This window comes from Dromaius novaehollandiae, chromosome Z, assembly GCF_036370855.1.
Source record: "Dromaius novaehollandiae isolate bDroNov1 chromosome Z, bDroNov1.hap1, whole genome shotgun sequence".
NCBI lineage: Eukaryota > Metazoa > Chordata > Aves > Casuariiformes > Dromaiidae > Dromaius > Dromaius novaehollandiae.
In genome coordinates, this window is record NC_088132.1 from 21031395 (window position 1) to 21048160 (window position 16766).

The 16766-nt window shown below is 42.4% G+C and overlaps 1 protein-coding gene across 3 annotated transcripts in view; it reads left to right on the forward strand.

The window, feature by feature from the left end:
- The first annotated feature begins 390 nt into the window (after positions 1 to 390).
- The window catches only part of SNAPC3 (small nuclear RNA activating complex polypeptide 3), a 35383-nt gene continuing 19007 nt past the window's right edge, over positions 391 to 16766 (forward strand). For 2 of the 3 annotated variants that reach the window (XM_064501312.1, XM_064501311.1), the window contains exons 1-7: positions 391 to 675; positions 6140 to 6217; positions 7469 to 7553; positions 8971 to 9075; positions 9615 to 9764; positions 14112 to 14194; positions 15419 to 15583. In XM_064501312.1, the coding sequence (XP_064357382.1) occupies positions 452 to 675; positions 6140 to 6217; positions 7469 to 7553; positions 8971 to 9075; positions 9615 to 9764; positions 14112 to 14194; positions 15419 to 15583 (890 nt within the window). In that variant the 5' untranslated portion in view covers positions 391 to 451. Of the gene's footprint in view, positions 676 to 6139; positions 6218 to 7468; positions 7554 to 8970; positions 9076 to 9614; positions 9765 to 14111; positions 14195 to 15418; positions 15584 to 16637; positions 16746 to 16766 lie in introns of all 3 variants that reach the window. The other variant, XM_064501310.1, reaches the window with a different exon arrangement.

Sequence of the window (16766 nt, forward strand, 5' to 3'; positions counted from 1 at the left end):
CCTCTTTCTTAACAGGTGCAGTGCATGAATCAGCAGTTCAGGCTGTATTATCTTCTGGCAGAAACCACCTTTCCGTATTTCCCCCTCACATCACCCAGCACTGATGGTGTTTTACCACGTGCAGGCTACAAACACACTTCGCAGTTAACACTGCCTGAAAAGGACACAGCACGCTAAGGCCGCTCCTTCCGCCAAGTAAGCAGTAACTACCGATTCCAGGCTTCACAAGCACCACGTTATCTCGACGCCCTACCACGGGGGCCGCAACCGCCGAGCACCGGCTCACACCGCGCCCCGCGGCCCTCGCAGAGGCGCCCCCGACCTGCGGCGGCGGTGACGCGCTTTTCGGCGGCGGTGACGCGCTTTCGGCGGCAGCGGCCGTTAACGGTCGTCGTTGTCGGACTACAGCTCCCAGAGCGCCGCGCGCGCGGGCCCGGCGGGGGCGGCGGCCATGTCGGGCGGCGGCGGTGTGGCGGCGGCGGCCGCTGTGCCCGACTACGAGGTGGCGGAGCTGTACACGCGCGTGTTCCGCGTGGGCGCCGTGGGGCGCTACTGGCGGCAGCAGCTGGGGCCGCCCGACCTCTCGCTGGCGGCGGAGGCGGCGGCGGAGGCGGCCGTGGCGGCGGAGCTGGGCTGCGCGGCGGAGACGGCGGCCGAGCTGCGGGCCGTGTGCAGGTGGGCGCCCTCCCCTACTCCTCCGTCCCCCCGCGGCGGCCGCGGGGAAGGGCCGGTGTCCGACCGGCGCGGTGCGCGTCTGCGGCCCCCTCCCCCGGGGCGGCCCCCGGCGAGGTGCCCGGGACAGCCGCCGCCGCGCCGCCCCTGTGCCCCGCGGCGGCCGATTTGTGTGTTTCGTCCCCCGGGGTGAGCACCCCGCGGAGATGTGGGGCGCCGTGCCGCTGGAGCATAGCGCTGTCCTGGCAGGAAGTGTTGGTCTGGGTTTTACCTGGCGGCGTGGCTTTGCAGGCGTGAGCAAACAGCTGAGAACTGAAGTAAATGCGTAGCAACGTACTGTTTGCCGGGTAAAACTTTGAATAGTTGAAAGTGTGTGTGGTTTTAGGTGGCCCCGTTGTAAAATGAGAGGTGTAGCTTATACGCAGGAGAGAAAGGAGCTGGGGAAGTGTTTGTGGCAGAGTGTCGTTCATTGGCTGCAGACACTAATGCTTTGGCCTGCCTGGGTCCTTTGCCGCTACTGGCTCTGTTTAGCAAGGCCAGGGGTTACTTCAAAGCTACACTAGTCATTTTTCATGGGGGTGGTGCTGCTTCCCCATGCTCCCTAGTCAGAACTAGGGGTGGGAGAGGAAGATCGTTCTCCTGTTTTCACTGGCTCTCGTGTGTCTTTGCTCATCTTTGCAGACTGCTGAACTGCAAGCTGCTGTTGAAGAAGGGGCAGAACCATCCAGGGGCTAGAGCAGCAGCAGCTAACAAGCTAAAGCAGAAAGGCTTTAGACTTTCAGGTCAGATTAACAGTTAGAATCATCTCATTTTATGCAACCTGCAAGAAAAGCCAAATTTCGCTCAGAAAGACCTGCAGAAACCATCGCAGTTGGTGATTTGTCTGTAGTTCCTCTGTAAGAAAGGCATGTCAGACTTCTGCTGCTGTCTGTATAGCTTTGGGCACATTCTGTCCCTCAGTTGCTGTCATCTCAAAGACACTGAAATATGTACTAGTTGTTCCGAATGCAAGATGAAAGCTGTTCACCTTCACATACTGAACAGAATGAACTTCATGTTGGATGTGGTGTAAGAAGGAAAAACTCTGTGCAGTAGGTAGAATTGTGCCAAACATTGACCTCTGTTTGGTGAGTTTTCCTTCAGTGGCCTGCATGTGTGATATATACAAAGAAATGCAGGTGTTGTGCAGTGGGTACATCTTCCTAGATATTTTCAGAGCTATAACCCAATGATGGGGATAATTATACAGCAAACTGAATTGTAGCAACATGAATTATGATATAGCCAGTAATAATAAAGTTAGTAGCCTTAGTAAGTCACTAACTGAAGTTAGTAAAGTCACTAACTGGAAAAAGCACATTTGATAATTGTTTATTTAAATGATGATGATGCCTCAGGAGAAGGAGAGAGTTAGGTAGGAATAGTTGTTGCTTTAACAAAAGACAAGGAACAAGTAGAAATAGGAATAGGAGCCCAGGAGCTCGGAGTTCGGTGTCTGAGCCAAAGTACACCTGTAAGAGAGTGTTGTGTCTAATGGTGAGAGCTTAATAAGCAATTCAGAAATTGAGACTTTCAGAGGCACTTTTCAGACTTTTAAGGCAGGAAGAAATCATCACTTACTATATCTTGCCTTGACTGTGAAGGAAAAGTTTGCCAGACATTCTTACTTCTTCTAATGCTAGCTTACCTAAACTGATCTCCAGCTGTCGTAGTTCTGGTGACTGGGATTGTGGTGCACGCGTTTTTTGGGTTTTTTTCTTAAACCATCACTAGATTTGCTAAAAGCGGAGGCTGCCATTTACATTAAAGAAGGTGCAACTATTCTGGTGTGGCAGCGACTGTGGGAATTATTCCATAAGGTTTCCCTGGCTAGGTGTAGTCCCTGATTGCTCCTGTGCTGCAGCTGACTCTCTTCAGAAATACTGTTGCTTGATGCTGTCTATTGCTATTTTTGCTTGAAGGTTGGTGTGATTTTCTATGCTTTGTTTATTCTTTCTTTCCGTCATTCCGCTTTCTCTTCTTTTCTGCTTCCTTCTTCCTGTGACTACTACACTTCATCTGCTGTATGCACTTGCTGCTGAGTAGATTGTGGAAAGTGGTGCTGTCTAGTGAAAAGATTCGGGGAAGGAAAGAAGGACAGACGATCTATCTGGGGGAATGGACAGGTCATCTGGCAGCTGCCTGCTGGCTTTGCAGGAGAATGGAGATAAATCTGCACATCCTGGTGTGACCTTTCCCCTGTGCAGGCTAGAAATCCCAATCCCTAATCTCCATGTGCTTTTGCTTTTCAAATTAAATAGTTCTAGTCTCTTGAGTCTCGCTTTTCATGGGCCAGCCTCAAATCACTACTTCTGATCACTTTCACCTGTCCTCTCTGTGCTGTTTGTATTCCCCCTATGAGGAGAGATGACTATACTGGACTATTCCAAGTTCTGTTCTATGGCATCTCTGGGTCACATTTAATATTGGCCTGAATGTAGTTTCTGTGCACTGAAGTGAAGACATCCTTGATGTAAAAACTTATTTTCTGACTGTAAACTACTCTTGGAAGTTAAACGGGTTTCCTCTGGGTAGAAGAGAGATGGGACGGTGTGGATACTCCCCTAGCTATGTCTTAAAAAGTGAATGTCAGTGAGTTATAGGAGTCTTTAATAAAGTCAGGATTAAGCTTTTTAATATCCGTAGAAAATGTTGTTTAGAATATTTGTGACGTAGTACACATTTAAGTATTCTTGATGATTGAGGATTTTCCAGTGGAAAGAAATGGAGTAACGTGTAACTTGCTGTACATCCTGATAGGCTGCAGTTGAGACAGTGATTTCCTTTTTCCTCTGTGAAGACCAAACGGAATGCAGGGAAATTAAGAAAAAATCGTGGTTTGCTCATTTGGATCTGAATTGATACGAATGCTGTTCTGTTTGCTTGTTATTCTCTTTCGCCTTCTGCGTGATTTGTTGTGTACATGTAGGACAGGCTTAGACTCAGATCAGTGTGGATTTTAGGAAGGTCAAGGGAGGTGAGGTTTACAGGTACCTTATTCCACTTCAGCCCTAATTCACCTTCTTGTTTTATTAGAAGGGGTAATTGTAAATATCTCTAGGGATGTGTTATAAAGCTGCATTAAGCTAGCATTAGCGTCTTAACGTATTAGTATTTAGCATCTTGCAGTATTAGTGTCTCAAAGGTGATGAAAGTACTGCCCTTAAAATATATGCAATATAAAGGGTAATATAAACACTATATCTGTTTACCAAGGACACATCAGGCAAAATATTAAAGCATCTTTTAAGTAAATTCCTAGAACTGAGAAGCCTGATTGGGCTGCCATAGTATTCTGAGAAAAATAAAGTCATGGTCATTAAATGCTTCAGTGGCAGTTTATTTCCAAGTCCAAATTTCCGCAGATTTGCCTTTAGACATTTTATTCCTAATCTTCTTAAAATATCTTTCTAGGGGACATTAATTCCATGTAACTCTTTGCATTCTTTTCTGAAGTGAGACCTTCAAATGTTGTTCCTCATCGCTTTCCTGCAGTTCACCTTAGTGTCCATGAAATACTTGGGCTAGTGTCTTTGGCCACTTTTTTCTCCTCTCCCATGATCAAGTGCACTAGTAGTTGTTTTAAGGATATTCTTTGTCCTGTTTCCCTAGAGATATCCTCTGTGGGGTCACCATGGAAGCCCATACTTGTGTGTGTCAGGTGTGAGTTACGCCTGGCTGCAAATTTTGTATCACATACAGTTTCATGTGTTAGGCATGTGACACCAATGCTTAGTCTTGTTTTCAGAAGGGATTGGCTTGTACTTTCTATCTGAAAAACCACAGGACCATAGACCAAATGTTAGTGGTGTGGTTCCATTGACCTCAGTGAAATTACTCTGGAGGGACTTTACTATGGCCTGTGGAAAGGGCAATACAGCAAAGCCTTCCTGGGCTTCAAAGCATGTGTTATGATGAGGTAGGTCATAAATTATTAGATACACAGGAGGCTGTGTATCGTTCCTTTAGAAATTGAGGGCTTCTGAGTTTCCAGGGTGGGAAGTATCTGTGTCTGGCCTTTCCAGGGTCTGTGGGGCTTCTCAGGGATACAGTGCCAATTTCTACTTGTTGTAGCTACAGTTCTGTCCTTATAAGGAAAATGAGGAAGCAACTAGGCTGTCTTCTCTTTTACACTGTGTCTGCCTGGAGCTACTCACTGGGGAACTGTAGAGCAGGAGCGCAGTGGGCACTGTGCAGATAGCGCAGCCAGCAGTCTGTGACGTGTCCTGGAGTAGTGCTGTGTGGGAAGGGGAGTACAGTGAGTACTGCTGCTGGGTTCTGGCATCACACCTATGCATAAAGGGAAACTGGAGACTGCCGCCTTTGATGCAGGTGAAACTTTGTAACAGGAGGTAATAGACATTTCCAGATCCTGCAGACAACCTACTTCTTGTTTGAAGACTGTACAGAGATGTCTGCAAAATGTCAGGTCTTAAGTGATCCAGGCCTCTCTGCTGAATGGGAACATTGACCCATATGCAGGAAGACTTAGATAAGCAAGTCTGACTGAGCTAGTGGGAGGTGGATTTTTTTTTTAATTGGCCACAGAACAGTGCATTGTGAGTTGTGTTACCCAGCAGGGTCTATACATTAGTTAAATAGGTGGGCAGTTCATATCACTGGTCTACATTGAACGGAGGAGAACAGCCCCATCTAAGAGGTTGCTGCTTGTTCTTTTTCTCATGCTCCTCTCCAGTCTGTTAATTAAACTACTATTCCTCAGCACCAACTCAGTCTGTGCTTGATTTAGGGTTTGGTTGTCTCTGCCTTTAGTTCCTCAAGTGGGAATCTAAGGATAAGGTTGATTCTTTTTTTAAAAGGTTGTAAGTAATTGCTGCACAGGAAGGGTAGTACTGTCACTTTTGCATAAGCTTTGTCTTGTTCTCACTGGAAGAAATAGGGTGTAAATTATTGCCTTAACACAGCAGTGACTCCACGTGCGAGTGTAGTGGCTTTGGCTATGCTCAGTATGCTATGTTTGTACCCGAAAGGGGTGTGAGCTTTGCTATACAGATTTTTGAGGTTAATGATTGCTTTGTGGTTGAGGCTATTCTCCTGTGTATCATCAGAAATTTGCAGTAGGTGGGTAAGATTTGAAAAAGCCAAGTGATGTTTCTAGTGTATGGAAAGTGTTTGTCACATGTTTTGAGCTGGCCTTGTTATACCTTTGTAAGGAGCTATGCTTGGTGAGACAGAATGCAAAGTGAAGATAAAACTTGCCCAATCTTTGGGAGAACCAGATATAAACTCCAGGGCCCTCTGGCTTCTTAAGAACCATACTATCCATTTGCTCTGATTTAGGGAATATAAGCTATTTATCTTCTTTATACACATTGTATTGTCTTTGTTCCTTCTGAGTATCTTACTGATTTTAATTATGAAGTATTTATGAAAAAATGTTTAATGGATGTTCTGTTCATTGTTCTAGTGTAGATATGTTATTGCCTCCTGATGAAGAAAAGGATCCGGAAGTGATTCCTGAAGACAGCAGTCTACTAACTCTTCGGTATGTCATTACGGTACCCTAATAGAACCCTGATGTGAACCTAATAATGAAAGCATGGCTGATCACATGTTTATCTTCCAGGTAACGATGTGCTTTCTGAAGCAGTTTCCAGAAATACTCTAAGGGCAGAAATACCATCTCTTGATAGGATAATTGGTATTAGCCTCTGCTTTAATGTTACTTAGGAATGTTTTAGTAGGAAATACAGAATATGCTGTCTGTGTTGAAGTGTTTTGCTGAAGTGGTTGTTGCTTACTGAAAGACGTGGGGAGTTCTGGTGCTAGATGCCTCTGAAATGGCACCTAAATTTGGAGCATGCCTGCATGCTGAGGGGAACTTCACACAAGGACATAAGGGAGATTCCCCCAAAGCCTTGTGAAATAAATCTGTAAGCTCTTATTTCTAGTGGCTCAGAGTCACACCATGACATCCAAAGTCAGTCCTTTATCTCTGTTATCTGTCCCTACTCTTAATGGAATTCATTAATTTTACCAGTGCATGTCCATAGTTTGAGCCATATGTGTTACAATTACGTCACTTAGTGAGCTGTAAACTCACACTTGGCCAATTCAGACTTTTGTTGTCCTTGAATTTCAGTTTGTGTAGTACTAATGCAAAGAAATGTGTGCTAAGGTTGCGAGCAATGTTAGTTTTGCTGTTACTGAAAACTTCCAGGAAGGTCTCAGGGTAAAAGGACTTGTCCTGGAAGTTAAAGTGAATTCAATATACAGTGGTTAAATGTATGTGTTGTAATAGATACTCTATGTATGATACTCTTTTTTTTTTTCTAGAAATGATACTCTGGTTTCTATGCCAGAAAGGTATCTATGTCTTGAGGCTGAGAAGGTTTATTTTTTCATCTTGTTTTGTACTTGAACATGAGTTGAATTCCTCTAGAGTGGGAGGAATAGTTGAAACAGCTTCCCGATAGGTAGCAAAATGGTTTTTCTAGCAGAGCCTGCTCAGATGAGATTTTTTTTTTCTGGACAGGTGTTGTAAGACTGCCCACTAATTTGGGTGACCCTTTGAAGAGATGGGGAGGGGATTCCATAAGCTGGTCTTTGTACCACCAGCTTTCATTAAAGTCAAAGAGTATCACAACATAGTCTGTCATACTAAGACTGCCAGAAGTTCTGCTCTTTGAAAAAGATACAGTAATAGCTTTTGTGTTGTTTGAAAGTCTGCCTAGAGATTAGCTGTTAGCGCATAAAGCTATTTAATGAATTTTTTTGCTATGTTCCTGCCCTTCAGAATTAGAAAGAAGGCACTAGAGAGGCGAGAAGAAACCATAATTGTGGATCGGGCTTGCAGACAAGAAACACTTGCTTATGAGATGGTAAGATTCCTTGTCAGATGATAGGATCTCATGACAATCCAGCACAGCCAAAATCCAACCTCTCGTTGCCTCTTTTTTTTTTCCTTTCTCTCTCTCTCTCTTTCCTGTGAGTCTGTATGTTGTTTATGCAGACTATGAGTTTGCAGGTAACAATTAAGATTAGAGAGACTTTATAGAAAGGTAATCCACACTGTAACTCTTCTCTTATAATCTGTTAGTACGAAATGTAGTAAGTAGGAACTCCATCCTGTTACTACTGTATGACTACTCTTGCTTGTTTGCTACTAGAACAGTGTGTAGGAGATCTAGTGCACTGAGTATCACGTGAACATACTGTGGGACTAGACAAAATGCTTAGTGTCTTTGCTGCTGGAGTCCTGTTTTGGAATCTAAGCCATCACATATAAATGATTGTCGTGTTGGTTCTGCAGGCTGAAAGAGGAAGACAATAGAGGTATGGTGATGGTAACTTCCTAATTCTGAGCTGCGTAACACATGTGTCTAAGACACAGAATAGTGTCTTATTTCTATTTCTGAAGGACAAGCATGTGGTTAGTTACTGCATTCTTCAAGGAGGCTGTGGTAACCAGTTTGTGTGCCAGAGCCACTTGTGACCAAACTATCTGGTGATGTAGGATGTAAACAGTAACCAACATGAGTTTGGAATAGGTTCAGACTAGGAAAGGGATGCAAAGGGATAGAGCACACGTGTTTCTGCACTGACACTGAACAGCAGTACACACTTCTGTTAGTAAATTTGAAGACCACTTTGTGCTTGTGAGAAGTGTTTTTGCAACCAGCATTCTCTCATGGTTTGCTGAAGTAATAGGAAACTGACTGCTGCAGAAAAGTGCTGTCTCTCATCTTCACAGTTGGAGCTATGCCTTAAACAGCATAGGATGGAAATGCTTTCAGTTGTCTAAAACATAGCTGTGTGGCAGAGCAGTGCTGGATTTGGGGGTTGGATTTTGGAGAAATTGAGACCTCCAACTATGTCCCACTTCCTTAATAAGAGATAGTGTTGCACTAACTTTTGTTAACCTCACCTTACGGCTAGTTTCTAGGTAAGCCTTTCTCAAGCTGGAAGTTGTGATCCCCCTTTTGATGTGAAAGCATCTGAAGGGTGCTTTCAGGTGAAGCCTTAGAAATTGATAACAGCTGAGTTCCACCAGGGCAGAGGAGTGGCTTGCTGTCTCTAATTCCTGGATATAACTCAGTTACTCCAGAGCTGAGGAATGAAGTAATTACAGCAGTTTCTCACCTCCCTATCTTGGAAGAACTAGACTGTTGTCAATTCAGAACGCTACACTAAGAGCTGAAAAGGAATTACAGTTAGGACAGAGATTCTCAAACTTTTATCTAGGAGATATATCAGCAGTTGCCAATGTAATATGTGTGCATATTTTTATTTTTCCAGGAGTCTCATGCAATTGGAAAGAGACCAGACAATCCAGTAGATCTAGTTGAGGAGGGAGAACTGCTTTTGACTCTAAATATCTTCTATCCTGTCATATTTCAGAAGGTTGGTACTGAATTCTCTACGTTGTATTCTGATGCCTTTTCCATACTCAGATAATGGCTTGCTTGCCCAAACAGCTAAACTCAGTGAGACCACTGAGGGACTGTGGTATTACACAAGGTAAACCTTTAAACTATGGTAACTTCTCGAGGTCTTGTCAGAATATGGCTTTCATTATCTGTTAGTGGTGTGTGGAAATAAATTCTTACAATAATTACTTAGCAGTTATTTGATTTCACAGAAGGCTCAAAGTGCATGTTGCATGAAAAATAAATTACTCTTTCTGCATTTGAAAGAGGTTTGCTCAAGCTTTCTATCTTTTCTGCACTTTCTTTTGGGGATTGTAGCTTTTTGGCTTCAAGAGAACTCTGTAGTCATCTGCAGCCTTAGGAAAGGCTGAGGCAAGATGCTGTTTTTAATCTTGTATGGGGAGGTGGTGTGCCTTGTGGTGCTGCTAATGACCCCAAGTGGTCACTAAAGAGCAGGTCTGATGCTGAAGAACATTTTTTTTATTTGAAGGTCATATGCTGTTTTCTCTGTAGCATAAAGATCACAAGCCCTATCAGACAGTCCTTGTACTGGGCAGTCAGAAGCTTACCGAGCTGAGAGACTCTATTTCCTGCGTCAGTGACCTCCAGATAGGTGGTGAGTTCAGCAACCAGCCAGATCAAGCACCAGAGCACATCAGCAAGGTAAAAGCTTCTACTTGGAAAGCCCTGCATTTGTAGGGAACTTGGAGAACATACAAGAGAGAGGGAGGAAGGTTTTTTTTTCAGCACTAAATTTAGATGAATCAGTTTTGATTGTGGGTTGCACCAAAGCTAACTACTTTCTGGTGGCATTGTCAAGCTGACCTGTTTTGTGCATTCTTGGTGGCATGTCAAGTGCTACCGCTGGACAGTAATACTAGAAGCAGTAAGCTCTGGTGTAGGTGTGTGCCTGTGGACTGACTTTTCATTGAAACATGTTCAAAAATGCTAGAGATAGTAGAAATCCAAAGGTTCACCATCTCACTTTATGCTTTGGTGTTTGCGAGTGGTTGCTCAGCAACCACAGGAATTAATCTTAATTTCCTTTGTTCCACACCCCAATCACTTGCTGTTCTTTCTGAGTGCACAGGGAGGATCTATGAAAAAGACCCATTCTAATTAAAACATGGAAAAACATGGCACCTTCTTGTTTAAGAAAACAGAAAGACATCGCAGGTATTAGTGTTTTCACTTGTGCAGAAGTAAATGGAAGAATATGAACAAACCTTTCTACTGCTGTCTAGTCAAACGGTAGTTGATTAGTTCTGAGTTTAGAGGCTCAACTCTTCCTGAACATGCAGAGTAGACTTTTGAGTCATGAAAGACAGGGCTGAGATTTGGCTTTGTGACACAGATGATTTGCCCACAGTAAATGAATACCACCATGTCTGGCCTGCCAGCAAGAGCTGATAATGAGCAGTGTGCATTAATTCCAGTTGTTTGCATCAGCCATGATTGTGAATTTACAACTCACAGTGGGGTGTTGGCTTAGTGTGTGGAAAAGTCTTCATGATAAAATTTGCATGTTGCTTCATCAGGACAGTAATTAACTGTCAGTGAGGTAGGATTTGCTTCCTTTCAGTCAGGAAGAGAAGTGGCCAGAAGCACATTAGCTTTTTCAACAACTTCTGACTAATATAAGGGTCTGAGAGGCAGATTTAGATCTTAATGGAACTCCCAGATTCCACAAAAGAGGCTGCGTAAGTTACCTGTTGGTGTCAGCCTTGGCCCTTGAAGTGCAGTTGGAATATATAGGCTATGCAAGAGGACTGTGTTCCTGCTCTCATAGATTAGATAAACATCTGTAGCTTGTTAGCTGATGAGAGGGTAAGAGAGGCTTTTTTGATTTTTATTGGTGTAAATAGGTTTAACTTCTCTTTTATTCCTACTACTTCTGTTTTTTTGTCAGCCTTTGCTTCTGTGCAAGGGTCATGGATCTTTTATGCAGAGGCTACTACTACTGGGGTTACCTGGAGAAATGTAAAGGGGAATCCCTCCTCACACACTGAAGGATAATGCAAGGTTTGTGAGGAAGAAATGTCTCTGAGTCATACTTCTGGCCAGCATTCATCAGGAAAGATCTGACTGAAATTCCCAAGAAGTTTATGACAGTGCTGCCTGTGACCTTCTGTTCACTCTGAGACTGCTGTCTTCTGAAGTTTAGGGGAACTTTAAAGCACTGAGTAACTCAGAACTGTGTGACCCTCAAAAGTTGGTAAGGAGTTGCCAGAGCATAGCAGTATTTAGGCTTTATAGTTAGAAAACCAGGGAGGATGACAATGTAGGGCCTGAATCAATGCATCTCAATGCAAAACACATTCTTACCACTATGTCTCTGTGCAAGTCCTCTCCAGTCATGCATTCTGTCTGTGGCTCCAGTCTCTGCATTTCCCGTCTTTTGACACCTTATAGTTAAAACCTGAAAAAGATCCTCTTGCACGAATTGATATTCATTCTATATTAATGGGGAATAAAATTGGTGTCTCAAGTAACTAGTTGGCCATGGTTTTCCTATTTGATTCTGTTTAGTGTGTTGATGCCTCAGTAAAATAATTCAGGTTCCCTTGTCTGTTGTCTGTTCTTTCTCTGCCTTTTCTGTTCCTCTGCAAACTCTTTGAGGGCAGAGACTGCTTCCAGACAGACATGTAACCACCTCATCAGGATCCTGTGACTTAATGAACATATAGTGAGCCTCCTGAGTTAGGGGATTGCAGTGAGATAGCTATCACTGCGTTAGTGATGAAAGGAAACCCAGCTACTTTAAATTACCTTCACCAGTCATTATCTGTGTCATTTGCCTATGTGCTCTTCTGTTGATTACTTAATAGTAACCTTCACTTATGTGTGACCTTGTACACACTGTAATTAGAAAGAAGGGTGTGGAACTGAGGTCCACCTCACTTTTTTAAGTAATCCTGTCAATACCTGCGCTTCATGCACATCTGGGAGATACTTGGTCAAAATGCTCTTGAGGTCCACAAATGAAAGGTTCATTCAAGTGTGTTTCATATGCTTGAAGAAAACACAGGTTCTAAAAGGGCTTTATGCAATACCTGAGTGCTAATATATAATTAACAGATAAGTTTTTTGCCAGAAAGTAAACAGCGCTTCTCTTCTTCAAAGTGCAATTGAAAATATTGGAAAACTTGTATTTTGTGTTTTTTAACAGTTCAACTGTATGTGTACACAGTGTATTTTAGCATTGCTTTTATGTGTTATAGATCTGCATGCATATACAGTATATGCAGAATGTCTAAGCAACAGTCTGTACAAAAGTATTCCACTCTGAAATGATTCCAGATGGATTCAGTCAGTGTCCCTAAGCCTCCATTTGCACAGCATTGATTACTGGAAGTGAGGCAACTTGCCCTTTTTCCCAGGCCAGAGTGGACTTGCATGGTGGCTATATCGCTCTTGTGACAGAGGTTGTTGTTGTTATTTTTTCTATTATTTTTCTTCAGCAAAATGCAATAAAGTAATTGGACAGTATGGTTTCTTCCTTGCTTTGGGTTCTTGGTCTGAGGCATCTCCCTGCTTCAAGATCCACTGCACAAAGCTGCCTCCTGCCTCTTCTAACTGTTTGCTAAGCCCTCTACAGGGATCGTGTTCAGCTTGATAACATACACTGTAGTCTGGCCTCAGTCTTTAGGAAATTATAGAATGAACCAAAACAGCTTCCTTTTATATTCCAGAAAGAACCTGGATGAGCACAATTCAAAGGTAAAAATTACATGGATAAAAAAGCACAGCCTTTCCTAGTCTTTTTCTCTCTGCTCAAGTCACTTGATTCTATAAAACTGTTTTGGCAACAGCAACAAAAATTGGAAATTATAGGAAACAGAAGTTTGCCTTAGGTTACCAGTGACTCCTTTTTTAGAAGTTAAATTGCATGTGTATTTAAGTGTTTTCTTTTTCTTTGTCTTTTGGCTGTATGTATGTCATGTTAATCTGTTCCACTTCTTCCTGCTGTTTTATAGCTGTTTTTAAGTTCCCAAACTACATGTATTTAATATTTTATAAAAATACAATTTGTTTCTAATTTTTAGTTTTAGAAGAGGACAAATCTCTGAATGTTGTTGTGCAAGCAGTATAGATTGATGAACAGAGTGGTACTTGGTTGTGTTGTCTCAGTGGGATGTGTTCCCCTCATTTGTTTTATGAGGCTGCAGGTGCCTTGGAACCTGCTTTTTAATACATTATTATTACGGTAGCTTAAACGATTAGGTGGTCCTGCTGCAGAACTTATTACATGTGTATAGGAGGCTAAAGGGTTAGCTTCATTTCTTGAAGTGATTCAGAATCCGATGAGTCCTTGCATTGCTGACAAGTGCCATGAAATGCTAATTATCTTTGATAGAGAAAAGATTGGTACAAACAGCCTATCTGCATGTGAAAAACTGTGTAACTAGGGGTGCATGTTGAAGGATGATGGATTTCTTCTGAGTCCTCAGAAGCAGGATGATTCAATCTTCTGAAATTGCATATCTGTCTTATTTACATGGATATGACTAGGGACTTGCTCCCATGTGGCTGTCTTCACTAGTTGGCGGGGAGGGGGGAGGGATGGGACAGGATTGCAAGAGTACCCTGTCATCCCAGCACATGGTGTTTTGTAGCAGGGTTTGTCCTGACCTTGCTGAGTGTGCGGTGGGTTTTTTTGTTTGGTTTTGGGTTTTTTTTTGGTGGTCATTGGTTTGCAGTCACTTAATTCTTGTGAAGTGAAGCTTGTGTTCATGTTTTGTGTTTTGTTAGAAATCTGTAAATGCAAAGATGGGGATAGCAATGAGAGAACTAATACAACTCCATAGTCAGCAATTGTGTAAGCCTCGTTGTGACATCAGCATCTAAAACCAGTGCAGAGCTTTTCTTAGAAACCTATAGAATGAGGCATTTTTATGTAACTTAGATACCTAAAGTGCACATTCTTGTCATGTTTTTGTAATGCTCTGAGTGTTGAATCTACTGTAACACTAATGCAGACTTCACTTTCTCTCTCCTTCTTTCTCTCAGGATCTCTACAAATCTGCCTTCTTTTATTTTGAAGGCATCTTTTATAATGATAAAAGATACCCAGAGTGCAGAGATCTGAGCAGGTATGGTACATACATTGATGAGAAAACGTTTAGAGAAGGAAAATTTAACCATTTTTTAATGATTTGTGATGTTTTTAGGACTGTGAAGTCTGGTATATGAAGTTAGAATGGACTTTATATGCTAGCTGTTTATGTGAAATAGATTTTTAAACAGATGTTTGTTTTTAACTTTACTTGCTTCTCCTACCCACTTCCCTCTGAAAAGGGGAAGAATGCATTTGTTTCCTGTAGATCCTGTTTTGCTCTGTTTTGTTTGTGATAGGAGGCTGCAGAGAGGAAGACGTTGACAGCTGCCAGTCTATATTGCTTTTTTAGATGCCATCTCTAGTTGTGATGATCACCAGAAAACTTGCCTGTGAGGTAGAAGATGGGGTAGGAAGATAGCAAGCCCCTTCTGTGTAGAGGCTGTTATTCTGCTTGGTCTTGAAAATTTGCTGAATGCCTTTATGCTGAAGTGAGCAAGGAGACTCTGACTGTTGAGGAAAAGAAATCTGAGAGGACATTGAGGAGAGTTCTAGATTTCTTGGAACTGTAGCTCACACTAGTTGAGCCAAAGAACTGTCCATTTAAGCATTAAATACTTCTTTATTGTAAAGAACTATGGGCTTTTTGACATGTTAGTGAAACTGAGGAGATCAAGGTGTTAGAACAGGTAGTATGGAAGAGGCATGTGTTTGGACTCAGTTCCTGTTTTGCTGGACTTGGGATGTGACTTCAGAGAAATGAATTATTTTGCTCCTCCTTCTCTTTATGTCCATGAGCAATGATGATCCTCGTGGAAAAGATTGTTATAACATATGCTTGTACAAGTACCAATCTAGCAGTGAGATTTGCAAATCTTGTAGAAGTGCAAGTCTTTTATGTGTGGATGTGCTGAAAGGTCAAGAAGTAGTTGCAACAATGACCACTGCCCCTCCAATCCTAAATTTTGGAAATCTAAATTGTGCAGTTGTTAGGTGTGTGTTTAAGATAAACTCTTCAGGAGAGTGCCTGTTGGGGCTTTAGAGGCAGATGTCTACAGACAGTGCACAGTTCTGTGGGGCTGTGGTCTATGAAATTATTTCGTATTATTATGAACTGTTGGGAACAGTTTTGATTTAAATCTTTTAACTGTATCTCAGTGAAGAGTTTTGCAGGTTCCCTAAAATGTAAGGAAAGTGGCCTTCCTTTCCTGTACATACACAGTTTCTAGCTTTGCTACACTGATGACTTTTGTATTTTCAGAACAATTATTGAGTGGTCAGAATCTCATGACAGAGGCTATGGAAATCTTCAGTCTGCTAAGATGGAAGACTACACATTTAATGATTTGTCCCTCAGAATTGGCTTTCCATACCTTTTCTGCCACCAAGGGAACTGTGAGCACATCATCATCATCACAGATATAAGGTAAGTTGCTGCTTTTTGGGAGTCCTCTGATAGTTGAAAGCAAGCCTTCTGTGGAAGAACTTCAAACATTGTGTTCAATATTTGTTAGAGTAACTTGAAGATTTTCAGTTGCCTTCTGCAGACTTTATTTAAGATTTGATTACATTGACCATCTCTGCAGAAAATAAAATGATTTCCCTTACATAGTGATTTGTTCTGTACAAAAATATTGCTTTCTAACTAGCATGGCATGACTGCAGTTTGGGGAGAATGGCACCCAAGGTGAAAAGCACCTTCTGTGCAAAGCAAGCCTGTGGCATATCTGCATACTAATTCTGGAGCACTGGGGAGCACAGTGTTGACAGGAGCTCTGGCTAGAGTCAGCTGGGCTTGTTAGTTTGGAGTTGGTGCCAAGCAGCACGAAGTAAGAATAGAACAGAAGAGTGGAAATAGCAGGCTGAGGTGGATAGGCAAGGAAGAGAGAGGTGGTAATAGTGGCTGTGAGGTGGCAACCACATGAACAGTTACTGCTGATTATTCTTGCTGTGTGTACTCAGTGTATGCTCGGAGTATGGTGAGTAGCATGACTCTGTCTGTAGTGGGAGGCAAACTGTTTTCTGTTTCCAAAAGCCTGATATATCTAAGCATTGTTAATAAATTGTACTTCCAAGGAGGAATACAACCCAAAAAAGGCATAGGTGTCATAAGTAGATGATCTCAGGATTATGAGCCTCTAAACATTTCCCTGGTGATGTTTATGTGTCTCTATTAGTCTCTGTAGGAGACATAAGCTTTAAACTTCAAGGGTTTTGAATTATATCTTACTTGAATGCCTAAAGCAGATGGTCTGCATACTTCTGAGTTACTCATACAAACTGAACTTACTCCTGACCATAAAAGCCAAGGATGGAGTAGTCAGAGCTCCAGGACTTTATCTCTGTTAAGAGATACTAGACAGAAGTCTCATCGTAGTTTGCACTAGGATGTAAATCAGGCGTTTATCCTCAATGTCCATGTTTATTTTAACATCAATTCAAATATGGCTATGTCTTTATTGTGTCTTTTTTTCCCTAAGGCTTATTCATCATGATGATTGCCTAGACAGGAACCTCTATCCCTTGCTAATCAAGAAACACTGGTTATGTACTAGAAAATGCTTTGTGTGCAAAATGTATACAGCCAGGTACGCTGCATTCTCCATCCT